Below are 14,661 nucleotides of genomic sequence, written 5' to 3'. Positions count from 1 at the left end.
ATCAGTAGGTCTGCATGCATTGGAAACAAAATATGATACCAAAGGGAAACAGTAAATATTATTTTACAATTGTTTCTATTCTATGAAACAACCTAAACCTCAGAGAAACTACATGAAGAAATACAGGGCTACATCTGTATAGTATATAGGGGCTCACACTATACTGTACTCAGTTGAAATAAAACACAAGCTATATTAAAGGTACAGTATATAAAACAGTCACTTTTATTGCTCTATATTCATTCCAGATTTGTATTTTCCTTCTGCACATTCAGTTATTTTATTTACATTTTGCTTGTTCTGTTTCTACTCTCATGATTTCTGAACATGCAATTACGTAGTTATTAGTGAGATATATTAGTAATAAGGGGGGGACATTTTAAAAATAATGTTCCATACTGGTGCAGATAGTAATTGGTGATTACTAAGTAAATACTGAGAGGTGGTATATTTAGGGGACACTGGCTTCCCAATAGGTCCCCATGTGCATGTGCTGCCATCACTGGAGGGCATTAAGCTTGGGTGGACAATTATTATTGGGGGATGGAAGGTAATCACACTTTAGTAAACTGTCGAGGGCCGCATGTAATATATTTTATATTTATGACACCAGGCTATCAATAAAATTATATGGGGTTTTATTGACAGTTGCGTTCCTCTATTTCCCCACACACATTTATCTCAATGCTATAAAATAAATGGAGTCAAATGCATACACTGTATATGAGATAAATGGAACAAGCAAAAATAATAATCTACTTAACATAATAAATATAAACATGCCGCCCAAAGAAAATAACATTTTGTGCTAGGGTTAATGCCAGCTTCACAAGACTGATGAGCAAACCAGTAACCACTAATGACAGGAAGGATAAAGGTGAAACCCTCTTAGAAACCCCTCTTTCTGTGAAGAATGCTGATGGTACTTTCCTTAGGTTTCTCACAGTCAATTGGATTATTGCGTGTATTAATGATAAAGAATATATTGAAATTGAACAATAAAGAATCACTTCAATTTCAATAATTTGAACTAAATCATGTGCACAACACCTCAAACTGTGGGAATAGAGTCTTTTACAGGTAAAAACCAGAGGCTCATTTTACATGTTTACCCAAAAACAAGGGGACCCCACACTGCACATACTCATGTCCTTTTCATGGCAACCCATCCATCTCTACTACTATAAGCAGATGGTCATTACAGATAGTAGTGTGTGGATCCTGGTTGTCAAAGTATTCAGCTGCAGACAAATTATTATAACGCCAGAGTGTAAAGCATTTAGAAAAAAAAAAAATAGTGTGTAATATATTTAAGGGCATCATCATCCAGAACCTAGAGGCCTTTCCGGGTTACAGATACCACTTATAAATTACTGCTAATTAATAAGTGTACTGACATTTTTGACAGGTGTAATACTCCACGTGAAATTTAAATTGATAAGACCATCTTTTTAATGACGTACAGGACATCTTAGGACGTATTTAATACAAGGTCCTCGTTTTGGATACAATATCCACTTATTGCAAGGTTAGACTTGGATTTAATTAAATGGCAACACAGATAGGAACCTGGTAGAGGTCCGCCTCTAATAAGTAGTGGAAAAAGCTCACAATGACTGGTAGAATGTGTGTGTATTGGGAACAAGGTACAATTCCAGCAAATAAAACAAAGACAAAAACTACGTAAAACAGGAGTGAAATACAGCCTAGGTTTCTGTAAATCAGTTCCGTAAAAGGTAATAGTTACAGCCCGATTAGAGAGGAGGTGGGTGGCTCTTAAAAGAGCCTTTGTGTTCATGTGGGACGGAAGAGGAGATCACTTGGCGCTGGTGTACTTGGTGACGGCCTTGGTGCCCTCGGACACGGCGTGCTTGGCCAGCTCTCCCGGCAGCAGCAGGCGTACGGCGGTCTGGATCTCCCGGGAAGTGATGGTGGAGCGCTTGTTGTAGTGAGCCAGACGGGAAGCTTCCCCTGCAATGCGCTCAAAAATATCATTCACAAAGGAGTTCATGATACCCATAGCCTTGGAGGAGATGCCGGTATCAGGATGCACCTGCTTCAGCACCTTGTAGACGTAAATGGCGTAACTCTCCTTCCTGGTCTTCCTACGTTTCTTCCCATCTTTCTTCTGTGTCTTAGTCACCGCTTTCTTGGAGCCTTTCTTGGGGGCCGACGCAGTCTTGGCTGGTTCAGGCATTATCAAAACAGACAATGACTCACTCTGCAGAAAATCATTCTGATTAAACCAAGATCAGCTCTATTTATACGCAGGCTATGCAAATTAAGCTTTACCTCGGTTGGCTTCACTATTGGGCATCCATACCACAGCTTTCATTGGCTAGTACAAGAACTTGAGCTGCATTGGTTACTGTGTCATTGGACCAATCACAGAGCAAACAGGGGATCCCGCAGAAAATCTATATAAGGAGGAGGGCGCTCTCTGTGAGGTAGTTATTTATCTGTTATATCGAGCATATCTGGTAGAGGTAAACAAGGTGGCTTCTCGGCCTTTTGGCTAAGATCAAGTGTAGTATCTGTTCTTATCAGTTTTTGACTGACTGGACTGTGACTGCACTCGGGCTCCAGAGGACCTGCTGCCGCATTTTTTCTGGACCTGCACCGGCCGAGGAAGCTGAAAGAGGACTGCTGAGAGGAAGAAGGATTCGACTTGCCGAGGGTTAGACTTGCTGCTCTGCCCTCTGAAGAAGCGACTGCCAAGCTCCGACCAGCGTCCCCCAGACTGCCGACTGCAACGAGGAAGGACTACAAGTAGCAGAGGGTCAGAATTGTTTGCTCTGCCCTCTGTGAAACCGACCTCCGACCAGCGACGACCAGACCCTGCGACGAGGAAGGACTTTGACCAGCATTGGGCTAGACTTGTTTGCTCTGCCCTCTGCGAAGCCGTCTCCCGACCTCCGACCAGCGGCGACCAGACCCTGCGACTGCGACGAGGAAGGACTTCGACTGGCATTGGGTTAGACTTGTTTGCTCTGCCCTCTGCGAAAGCGACTTCCGACCTCCGACTGCCGCAGACCCTTCTCCAGCCCAACTTCGACCCCGGGCAAGAAGCAGGAGAGATGGCCTCAGCTGCCCCCACCCCGGTGCCAGCCTCAGCCTCCGCTCCAGCCACCTCCGCCAGGAAGAAGACGGGAAAGAAGGGACAGAAGCCGGCCGAAGCTCTGCCCGACCAGGTCCCATCCACCTCCACCGCCCCTCCAGCAACAGCCCCCGAGAAGCCCAGCCAGACCCAGCCCAAGGGTACCCCAGCCTTGGAGCCCTGGATGAGGCAGACCGTGGTCATGAAGCTGAAGGAAGTGGAGGGAAAGATGCCGGATATGACAACGGAGACCTTCGGCAAGAAGATGATCCTTGAACAGGGGTTCTCGACTGCTGAAACCCTCAGCATACAGAATTACATCAAGGGCATCTTTTACGTGACCTTTGCCTCCATTGCAATCTGCAAGAGGTACTGGGAAGCGGTGAAAGCGGCGAGGCCTGAATCCCCTTTCTCTCGCTTTGTGGGCAATTGCCCTATTCAAAGAGAGGAGAGGCGGGTGACGGTTTCAATGCGGAACCCACACACGCCTGGCAAGGACATCGCCACTTTCCTGGGCCGCTTCTGCACGGTGATCAAGGAGCCCTCCAAGATCCTGGACAGGAATGGCTTCTGGACAGGCAAGTGGGCTGTCATCGTCAAGCTTCTAAAAGACAACTGGAGCCCCGATGGAGTTGTGCACCTGCCACAGTTCTTCTCCCTGGGCGCATCTGCTGGATTTCTCAGTTATCCGGACCAGCCGCGGATCTGCAAGACCTGCGGGGGGAAGGATCACATTGGGAGAGACTGCAAGGTGGCAGCCTGCAAGAAGTGCAAGGTGGCGGGACACGACACCAAGGATTGCCCCACCCAGAAGACATGCAACCTCTGTGGGGAGGTGAACCACGTCTACAGAGACTGCCCCAATAGGGCAAAATCCTACGTGGCAGCAGTGACTGGACAAGGCCAGCAGAGGCGCCAGGAGGGTAAGAAACCTTCCACCCCACTCCCTCGCACCCATCCTACCCTTCCTACCCCACCCCTTCCCACCCATCCTACCCCACGCCCTCCTCCCACTGTGACAGCAACTCCCACCCCCACTGCTGGCACAACCCCTCCCCCCTCTCCCTCCCGCTCCCTTCTCCATCCCACTGTCTCTTCCACCCCCCCTGTCTCTCTCCTCTCCGAGGAAGAGTTTCCCCCTCTTGTATCCTCTGCATGCACTCAACAGTCGAGCAGGAAGCGAAAGGAGTTTGACAGCCCAGCTGCTGACCCCGACCATTCCAAGAAGTTGGCGGTAGAACAGGTCGAGAACCCTCTTCCACTAGAAGACGAGATGGAGGCGATGGTGGAAAGCCTCGTGGAGGAGGTAGTACCTGACCTGAATGCTGACAACTTAATCGAACAGCTGATCCAGAGCTGTATGCAGCCGCCCCAACAGGGCAACCCAGCAACCGTTCAAGAGGAGGCACCGCCCGACAAGAGTGGTAGCTAAATGTATTTTCCGTGTTCTAACCTTTTTTCTCCCAACTAATGGTGTCTTTTTCCCTTTTTACCATTAATGTGAGGAGTATTAAGGATAGGTTTAGAAGACAGTCTGTGTTTGCATTTTTAGATACTCAGAAATGTGATGTTTACATGTTGCAGGAATGCTCTATTCCTTTTTCCAGGTCTTATAGACATCTGGGCCGGCAGTGGTCTCACGGTCCGTCCTATTGGTCTGGTGGGGGTGAGTGTCAGTCTGCAGGGGTCGCCATTCTTATTAGGGGGAGCCTCTTCACACTAGATTCTGTTCAGGAGCTCGTCTGCGGCAGATTGCTTATCGTAGATGGCTCCTGGGCAGGTGAGCCTATTAGGCTAATCTGTGTGTATGCACCCCCTGGTAAGAATGAGCGTTTGGAGCTTTTCCAGACCCTGCGGCTGCAGCTCGCAACCACTAGGGCAGTAGTGATGGCCGGAGATTTCAACTGCCCCATGGAGGAGGATGGACGCAGCACCTGCAACACTGCTAAGCTTGATTCGACATCTAAACTGCTCATAGAAATGGTAACCGAAGCTTCTCTGCGGGATGCTGTGGGCTCCATGGGGGCTGGCTCCGTGAATTACACGTGGAGCCGCCCCGATGGCTCGGTGCATTCCCGCATTGACTTTGTGTTTACCTCTAGAGCAGTGAAGCAGAATAGGCATGCTATGGTTCCCTGCTTCTTCTCTGACCACAGAGCCATTCTCTTCCAAGGAGACCTGGGCAATGGTTTTCCTCCTGGCCCAGGCTCCTGGAAGTTGAACTGTGCTCTGCTGGAAAGGGAGGAGGTGCTGGCCGAGCTGAAGGATGCCTACATCACATGGAAGAATGATAAATGTTATTTTGAATGCATGAGTGATTGGTGGGAATATGTTAAGGCTAACATTCGCAGTTTCTTTCAGGTCAAAGGAAGACAACAGGCGTGCGACCGAAAGAGGAACTTCAAGGGACTGCAGAGACAACTGCAGTCCCTGCAGGACCTCCAACGGTGCGGCTGGGACGTGAGAGATGATCTGGAGGAGACCAAAAAGAGCCTGAAAGGGCACTTCGAGGAGGAATCCAGACGCATCGTCTTCCGTTCCAAGGTGGAGAACCTGGAGAAGGGTGAGAAATGTAACTCTTTCTTTTTCAGGAAACTCCACTCTGGCCACACGCCCCTGACTGAGCTGCGAGATGAGACCGGTATTCCCAGGCAGGGGAAGGAGGGCGTCATGAAGGTCATCACGGACTACTATGGCGACCTCTACTCCCCAAAGACGACGGAAAGTGCTGTGGCTGATGAGTTCCTGTCAGGTATCACTAACACTATTGATCCTGCAGGTAAAGCAGCCATGGATGCTCCCTTGGTGTTGGAGGAGTTGCACTCTGCCGCTAAATCCTTTAGGCAGGGCAGGACCCCGGGCAGTGATGGTCTCCCAGCAGAGCTCTATGTAGCGCTGTGGGACCTCATTGGCCTGGACCTGCTCGAGCTGTACAAGGAGATGGTGGTGGAGGGCAAAATGCCTCCTTCACTGAGGGAGGGACTGATCACGATCTTGTATAAGCGTAAGGGGGAGAGATGTGAGCTGAAAAATTGGAGGCCCATCTCTCTCCTGAACGTGGACTACAAGATCCTGGCCAAGGTACTTGCCAACAGGCTGAAGGCTGTCATCGGACAGATCATTCACCCGGACCAGACCTGCGGCATTCCTGGCCGCAGGATTGCAGATAGCCTTGCCCTCCTCAGAGACACGGTCCATTACATCAAGGACCGGAACGTGCATGCGGCTCTGGTCAGCCTTGACCAGGAGAAGGCCTTTGACCGTGTCTCACATGAGTTGATGGGTAGGGTCCTGCAGAGGTTTGGGCTTGGTGAAATGTTTTGCATGTATGTTAACCTGATGTACCTTGATATTCACAGCTCGGTGTTGGTGAACGGCTGGAAGACTGACCCCTTTCCTATTCTATCCGGGGTCAGACAAGGCTGCCCTCTTTCACCTCTTCTTTTTGTTTGTGTTATAGAGCTCCTGGCTGTATGCATCAGACGGAAACCAGAGATCAGAGGGGTCATCGCACCGGGTCCAGACCGTAGAGAGGCCAAGTGTTTGCTGTACATGGACGACGTCACTGTCTTCTGCGCTGACCAGAGTTCGGTGACAGCACTCGTCCAGACCTGCGAGAGCTTCGGCCGAGCTTCAGGGGCAAAAGTCAACTGCGGGAAGTCAGAGGCTATGCTGTTCGGGCAGTGGCACCTGTCATCCTCCGCTCCATTCCCCTTTGCTGTCAAGCCGGACTTCATCAAAATTCTGGGAGTCTGGCTTGGTGGTGAAGGTGCGGCCCTGAAGTGCTGGGACGAAAGACTTGCCACTGTAAGGCAAAAAATTGGACTGTGGAGCCTCAGAGACCTTACCATCGAAGGAAAAGCACTTGTACTGTGCAATGAGATCCTTCCCATTCTGCAGTACACAGCGCAGGCCTGGCCACCTCTGGTCACGGTCTGCAGGGCCATCACAAGGACAGTGTTTCACTTCATCTGGGGCTCCAAGATGGACAGAGTAAAGTGGACAGTTATGTACAAGGAGCCCCTCAAAGGTGGGAAGGGAATACCAGATATCCCCACCATGCTGCGAGCCTTCTTTGTTTGCAACTGTATCCGCAGGACTTTGTGTGAGACTGATAATGACTCTGCAGGAAACTCCATGTCTCGCTTTTTCCTCCTACCCCTTTGGAGGGCCCTAGGCTGGGCTAAGTGGGACAGCTCCGTCCCTTACAACTGGAACACTCCCTGGTTCTACCTGGATGTGTCCAAGTTTGTGAGGGAGCACCAACTGGAGGGAGTTAAACCTGACTTGTGGAAACCAAAGACTATCCACAAGCTCATCAGAGCAAAAGACGTTATGGAGCCTATTCCAGGGCTCCCTTCAGCAACTGCCAAGCAGGTATGGGACAATGTGGCCTCCAAAAGGCTCACAAATAGACACAAGGACATGTCATGGATGGCAATCCAAGGGGGTCTGCCCCTAAGGACATTCATGCACTCCCGTAACCTGTGCAGGTACAGACATTGCCCCTGGTGCATCTCTCACGAGGAAACATCTATGCACTTGTTTTGGGACTGTACTTATGCACAGTTGTTGTTAGATGCCCTGGAAAATGAACTCAAAGACTGTGTGCCAAGGAGCAACCTTTCGTACCACTCAGTACTTTATGGACTGTTTCCTGGCACCCACACCTATGGGGCAATCCAGGAGGCCTGGCGCCTTATGAACTGTGTTAAGGACGCTTTGTGGCTTGCCAGGAATCGCCTCATTCTGCGGAGGGAGAGGATGTCTATCCAGGACTGTCGCAGGCTGATTCACAGCCTGCTAAGAGACTATTCCATCATGGACAGCCTGAGGAAGAAGAGGACTAAACCCCCCTTCTTCTGCCCCCTCCCCCCATGCTTGATTGTCCAACAAGGACTGGGACAGTGGCCCCTTCCCCCATTTTTCACAGAGACTGATGTTTTGTTGATTTGTCTTTCTATTTATTCACCCTTCCCATATATGTGTCTGTCTTTCAATAAAAACTTCAGTTCTGTGATTCCCCCCTCCCTTCCCCTCTACCCTCCACACCCATAGACCTTGTTGATTGTTGTTTTTGTTTAAGTAGCGAATGAATAATGCAAAGTATTATGTATAGTATAGGATGCCTTGTGCTATATGTTTTGCAATGCATTATATTGTATGCTTGATTATGCTTGATAGTGTATTGGGTTTAGGCTGTGCTGCGACACAGTACACTTGTATGTGTGATTTATGTATGTTTTTTGCCATCTTTATGTTAATAAAGAATGCTTTTTTCAATCAAAAAAAATCTGTTCTTATCAGTGCTGACTGACTGGACTGTGACTACACTCGGGCTCCAGAGGACCTGCTGCCACATTTTTTCTGGACCTGCACCGGCCGAGGAAGCTGAAAGAGGACTGCTGAGAGGAAGAAGGATTCGACTTGCCGAGGGTTAGACTTGCTGCTCTGCCCTCTGAAGAAGCGACTGCCAAGCTCCGACCAGCGTCCCCCAGACTGCCGACTGCGACGAGGAAGGACTACAAGTAGCAGAGGGTCAGACTTGTTTGCTCTGCCCTCTGTGAAACCGACCTCCGACCAGCGACGACCAGACCCTGCGACGAGGAAGGACTTCGACCAGCATTGGGCTAGACTTGTTTGCTCTGCCCTCTGCGAAGCCGTCTCCCGACCTCCGACCAGCAGCGACCAGACCCTGCGACCGCGACGAGGAAGGACTTTGACTGGCATTGGGTTAGACTTGTTTGCTCTGCCCTCTGCGAAAGCGACTTCCGACCTCCGACCGCCGCAGACCCTTCTCCAGCCCAACTTCGACCCCGGGCAAGAAGCAGGAGAGATGGCCTCAGCTGCTCCAACCCCGGTGCCAGCCCCAGCCTCCGCTCCAGCCACCTCTGCCAGGAAGAAGGCGGCAAAGAAGGGACCGAAGCCGGCCGAAGCTCTGCCCGACCAGGTCCCATCCACCTCCACCGCCCCTCCAGCAACAGCCCCCGAGAAGCCCAGCCAGACCCAGCCCAAGGGTACCCCAGCCTTGGAGCCCTGGATGAGGCAGACCGTCGTGATGAAGCTGAAGGAGGTGGAAGGAAAGATGCCGGACATGACGACAGAGACCTTCGGCAAGAAGATGGTCCTTGAGCAGGGGTTCTCAACTGCTGAAACCCTCAGCATACAGAACTATCTCAAGGGGATCTTTTATGTGACCTTTGCCTCCATTGCAATCTGCAAGAGGTACTGGGAAGCGGTGAAAGCGGCGAGGCCTGAATCCCCTTTCTCTCGCTTTGTGGGCAATAGCCCTATTCAAAGAGAGGAGAGGCGGGTGACGGTTTCAATGCGGAACCCACACACGCCTGGCAAGGACATCGCCACCTTCCTGGGCCGTTTCTGCACGGTGATCAAGGAGCCCTCCAAGATCCTGGACAGGAATGGCTTCTGGACAGGCAAGTGGGCTGTCATCGTCAAGCTCCTAAAAGACAACTGGAGCCCCGATGGAGTTGTGCACCTGCCACAGTTCTTCTCCCTGGGCGCATCTGCTGGATTTCTCAGTTATCCGGACCAGCCGCGGATCTGCAAGACCTGCGGGGGGAAGGATCACATTGGGAGAGACTGCAAGGTGGCAGCCTGCAAGAAGTGCAAGGTGGCGGGACACGACACCAAGGATTGCCCCACCCAGAAGACATGCAACCTCTGTGGGGAGGTGAACCACGTCTACAGAGACTGCCCCAATAGGGCAAAATCCTACGTGGCAGCAGTGACTGGACAAGGCCAGCAGAGGCGCCAGGAGGGTAAGAAACCTTCCACCCCACTCCCTCGCACCCATCCTACCCTTCCTACCCCACCCCTTCCCACCCATCCTACCCCACGCCCTCCTCCCACTGTGACAGCAACTCCCACCCCCACTGCTGGCACAACCCCTCCCCCCTCTCCCTCCCGCTCCCTTCTCCATCCCACTGTCTCTTCCACCCCCCCTGTCTCTCTCCTCTCCGAGGAAGAGTTTCCCCCTCTTGTATCCTCTGCATGCACTCAACAGTCGAGCAGGAAGCGAAAGGAGTTTGACAGCCCAGCTGCTGACCCCGACCATTCCAAGAAGTTGGCGGTAGAACAGGTCGAGAACCCTCTTCCACTAGAAGACGAGATGGAGGCGATGGTGGAAAGCCTCGTGGAGGAGGTAGTACCTGACCTGAATGCTGACAACTTAATCGAACAGCTGATCCAGAGCTGTATGCAGCCGCCCCAACAGGGCAACCCAGCAACCGTTCAAGAGGAGGCACCGCCCGACAAGAGTGGTAGCTAAATGTATTTTCCGTGTTCTAACCTTTTTTCTCCCAACTAATGGTGTCTTTTTCCCTTTTTACCATTAATGTGAGGAGTATTAAGGATAGGTTTAGAAGACAGTCTGTGTTTGCATTTTTAGATACTCAGAAATGTGATGTTTACATGTTGCAGGAATGCTCTATTCCTTTTTCCAGGTCTTATAGACATCTGGGCCGGCAGTGGTCTCACGGTCCGTCCTATTGGTCTGGTGGGGGTGAGTGTCAGTCTGCAGGGGTCGCCATTCTTATTAGGGGGAGCCTCTTCACACTAGATTCTGTTCAGGAGCTCGTCTGCGGCAGATTGCTTATCGTAGATGGCTCCTGGGCAGGTGAGCCTATTAGGCTAATCTGTGTGTATGCACCCCCTGGTAAGAATGAGCGTTTGGAGCTTTTCCAGACCCTGCGGCTGCAGCTCGCAACCACTAGGGCAGTAGTGATGGCCGGAGATTTCAACTGCCCCATGGAGGAGGATGGACGCAGCACCTGCAACACTGCTAAGCTTGATTCGACATCTAAACTGCTCATAGAAATGGTAACCGAAGCTTCTCTGCGGGATGCTGTGGGCTCCATGGGGGCTGGCTCCGTGAATTACACGTGGAGCCGCCCCGATGGCTCGGTGCATTCCCGCATTGACTTTGTGTTTACCTCTAGAGCAGTGAAGCAGAATAGGCATGCTATGGTTCCCTGCTTCTTCTCTGACCACAGAGCCATTCTCTTCCAAGGAGACCTGGGCAATGGTTTTCCTCCTGGCCCAGGCTCCTGGAAGTTGAACTGTGCTCTGCTGGAAAGGGAGGAGGTGCTGGCCGAGCTGAAGGATGCCTACATCACATGGAAGAATGATAAATGTTATTTTGAATGCATGAGTGATTGGTGGGAATATGTTAAGGCTAACATTCGCAGTTTCTTTCAGGTCAAAGGAAGACAACAGGCGTGCGACCGAAAGAGGAACTTCAAGGGACTGCAGAGACAACTGCAGTCCCTGCAGGACCTCCAACGGTGCGGCTGGGACGTGAGAGATGATCTGGAGGAGACCAAAAAGAGCCTGAAAGGGCACTTCGAGGAGGAATCCAGACGCATCGTCTTCCGTTCCAAGGTGGAGAACCTGGAGAAGGGTGAGAAATGTAACTCTTTCTTTTTCAGGAAACTCCACTCTGGCCACACGCCCCTGACTGAGCTGCGAGATGAGACCGGTATTCCCAGGCAGGGGAAGGAGGGCGTCATGAAGGTCATCACGGACTACTATGGCGACCTCTACTCCCCAAAGACGACGGAAAGTGCTGTGGCTGATGAGTTCCTGTCAGGTATCACTAACACTATTGATCCTGCAGGTAAAGCAGCCATGGATGCTCCCTTGGTGTTGGAGGAGTTGCACTCTGCCGCTAAATCCTTTAGGCAGGGCAGGACCCCGGGCAGTGATGGTCTCCCAGCAGAGCTCTATGTAGCGCTGTGGGACCTCATTGGCCTGGACCTGCTCGAGCTGTACAAGGAGATGGTGGTGGAGGGCAAAATGCCTCCTTCACTGAGGGAGGGACTGATCACGATCTTGTATAAGCGTAAGGGGGAGAGATGTGAGCTGAAAAATTGGAGGCCCATCTCTCTCCTGAACGTGGACTACAAGATCCTGGCCAAGGTACTTGCCAACAGGCTGAAGGCTGTCATCGGACAGATCATTCACCCGGACCAGACCTGCGGCATTCCTGGCCGCAGGATTGCAGATAGCCTTGCCCTCCTCAGAGACACGGTCCATTACATCAAGGACCGGAACGTGCATGCGGCTCTGGTCAGCCTTGACCAGGAGAAGGCCTTTGACCGTGTCTCACATGAGTTGATGGGTAGGGTCCTGCAGAGGTTTGGGCTTGGTGAAATGTTTTGCATGTATGTTAACCTGATGTACCTTGATATTCACAGCTCGGTGTTGGTGAACGGCTGGAAGACTGACCCCTTTCCTATTCTATCCGGGGTCAGACAAGGCTGCCCTCTTTCACCTCTTCTTTTTGTTTGTGTTATAGAGCTCCTGGCTGTATGCATCAGACGGAAACCAGAGATCAGAGGGGTCATCGCACCGGGTCCAGACCGTAGAGAGGCCAAGTGTTTGCTGTACATGGACGACGTCACTGTCTTCTGCGCTGACCAGAGTTCGGTGACAGCACTCGTCCAGACCTGCGAGAGCTTCGGCCGAGCTTCAGGGGCAAAAGTCAACTGCGGGAAGTCAGAGGCTATGCTGTTCGGGCAGTGGCACCTGTCATCCTCCGCTCCATTCCCCTTTGCTGTCAAGCCGGACTTCATCAAAATTCTGGGAGTCTGGCTTGGTGGTGAAGGTGCGGCCCTGAAGTGCTGGGACGAAAGACTTGCCACTGTAAGGCAAAAAATTGGACTGTGGAGCCTCAGAGACCTTACCATCGAAGGAAAAGCACTTGTACTGTGCAATGAGATCCTTCCCATTCTGCAGTACACAGCGCAGGCCTGGCCACCTCTGGTCACGGTCTGCAGGGCCATCACAAGGACAGTGTTTCACTTCATCTGGGGCTCCAAGATGGACAGAGTAAAGTGGACAGTTATGTACAAGGAGCCCCTCAAAGGTGGGAAGGGAATACCAGATATCCCCACCATGCTGCGAGCCTTCTTTGTTTGCAACTGTATCCGCAGGACTTTGTGTGAGACTGATAATGACTCTGCAGGAAACTCCATGTCTCGCTTTTTCCTCCTACCCCTTTGGAGGGCCCTAGGCTGGGCTAAGTGGGACAGCTCCGTCCCTTACAACTGGAACACTCCCTGGTTCTACCTGGATGTGTCCAAGTTTGTGAGGGAGCACCAACTGGAGGGAGTTAAACCTGACTTGTGGAAACCAAAGACTATCCACAAGCTCATCAGAGCAAAAGACGTTATGGAGCCTATTCCAGGGCTCCCTTCAGCAACTGCCAAGCAGGTATGGGACAATGTGGCCTCCAAAAGGCTCACAAATAGACACAAGGACATGTCATGGATGGCAATCCAAGGGGGTCTGCCCCTAAGGACATTCATGCACTCCCGTAACCTGTGCAGGTACAGACATTGCCCCTGGTGCATCTCTCACGAGGAAACATCTATGCACTTGTTTTGGGACTGTACTTATGCACAGTTGTTGTTAGATGCCCTGGAAAATGAACTCAAAGACTGTGTGCCAAGGAGCAACCTTTCGTACCACTCAGTACTTTATGGACTGTTTCCTGGCACCCACACCTATGGGGCAATCCAGGAGGCCTGGCGCCTTATGAACTGTGTTAAGGACGCTTTGTGGCTTGCCAGGAATCGCCTCATTCTGCGGAGGGAGAGGATGTCTATCCAGGACTGTCGCAGGCTGATTCACAGCCTGCTAAGAGACTATTCCATCATGGACAGCCTGAGGAAGAAGAGGACTAAACCCCCCTTCTTCTGCCCCCTCCCCCCATGCTTGATTGTCCAACAAGGACTGGGACAGTGGCCCCTTCCCCCATTTTTCACAGAGACTGATGTTTTGTTGATTTGTCTTTCTATTTATTCACCCTTCCCATATATGTGTCTGTCTTTCAATAAAAACTTCAGTTCTGTGATTCCCCCCTCCCTTCCCCTCTACCCTCCACACCCATAGACCTTGTTGATTGTTGTTTTTGTTTAAGTAGCGAATGAATAATGCAAAGTATTATGTATAGTATAGGATGCCTTGTGCTATATGTTTTGCAAAGCATTATATTGTATGCTTGATTATGCTTGATAGTGTATTGGGTTTAGGCTGTGCTGCGACACAGTACACTTGTATGTGTGATTTATGTATGTTTTTTGCCATCTTTATGTTAATAAAGAATGCTTTTTTCAATCAAAAAAAATCTGTTCTTATCAGTGCTGACTGACTGGACTGTGACTACACTCGGGCTCCAGAGGACCTGCTGCCACATTTTTTCTGGACCTGCACCGGCCGAGGAAGCTGAAAGAGGACTGCTGAGAGGAAGAAGGATTCGACTTGCCGAGGGTTAGACTTGCTGCTCTGCCCTCTGAAGAAGCGACTGCCAAGCTCCGACCAGCGTCCCCCAGACTGCCGACTGCGACGAGGAAGGACTACAAGTAGCAGAGGGTCAGACTTGTTTGCTCTGCCCTCTGTGAAACCGACCTCCGACCAGCGACGACCAGACCCTGCGACGAGGAAGGACTTCGACCAGCATTGGGCTAGACTTGTTTGCTCTGCCCTCTGCGAAGCCGTCTCCCGACCTCCGACCAGCAGCGACCAGACCCTGCGACCGCGAC

At 51.2% G+C, this 14,661-nt stretch overlaps 2 protein-coding genes and 3 pseudogenes across 2 annotated transcripts; 4 read left to right on the top strand and 1 right to left on the bottom strand.

Moving 5' to 3' along the window:
- Positions 1–1,766: 1,766 nt before the first annotated feature.
- Positions 1,767–2,215, bottom strand: LOC148517149 (histone H2B 1.1-like). Its single transcript, XM_088479117.1, has one exon. It carries the CDS (start codon positions 2,195–2,197, stop codon positions 1,817–1,819), a length of 381 nt encoding a protein of 126 aa, XP_088335243.1. The 5' UTR covers positions 2,198–2,215; the 3' UTR covers positions 1,767–1,816.
- A 280-nt stretch (positions 2,216–2,495) lies between these two features.
- On the top strand, positions 2,496–2,596 carry LOC148517148 (U2 spliceosomal RNA; annotated as a pseudogene).
- Positions 2,597–2,656: 60 nt separating this feature from the next.
- LOC148517147 (uncharacterized) lies at positions 2,657–4,563 on the top strand. Its single transcript, XM_088479116.1, has one exon. The coding sequence runs from the start codon at positions 3,078–3,080 to the stop codon at positions 4,527–4,529; it is 1,452 nt and encodes a 483-aa protein (XP_088335242.1). The 5' UTR covers positions 2,657–3,077; the 3' UTR covers positions 4,530–4,563.
- Positions 4,564–5,729: 1,166 nt separating this feature from the next.
- On the top strand, positions 5,730–8,322 carry LOC148517146 (uncharacterized; annotated as a pseudogene).
- A 3,263-nt stretch (positions 8,323–11,585) lies between these two features.
- LOC148517145 (uncharacterized) lies at positions 11,586–14,046 on the top strand (annotated as a pseudogene).
- The last annotated feature ends 615 nt before the right edge of the window (positions 14,047–14,661 follow it).

This window comes from Taudactylus pleione, unplaced genomic scaffold (genome assembly GCF_031769625.1).
Source record: "Taudactylus pleione unplaced genomic scaffold, aTauple2 ptg000226l, whole genome shotgun sequence".
In the NCBI taxonomy this organism is placed as follows: domain Eukaryota; kingdom Metazoa; phylum Chordata; class Amphibia; order Anura; family Myobatrachidae; genus Taudactylus; species Taudactylus pleione.
The sequence above is the reverse complement of the archived record's forward strand: the minus strand, read 5'-3'. Positions and strand labels throughout refer to the sequence as shown.

What these genes read in the sequence shown, in the direction of transcription:
- LOC148517147 (XM_088479116.1), top strand. Translation starts at nt 3,078, where the DNA reads ATGGCCTCAGCTGCCCCCACCCCGGTGCCAGCCTCAGCCTCCGCTCCA.
- LOC148517149 (XM_088479117.1), bottom strand. Translation starts at nt 2,197, where the DNA reads ATGCCTGAACCAGCCAAGACTGCGTCGGCCCCCAAGAAAGGCTCCAAG.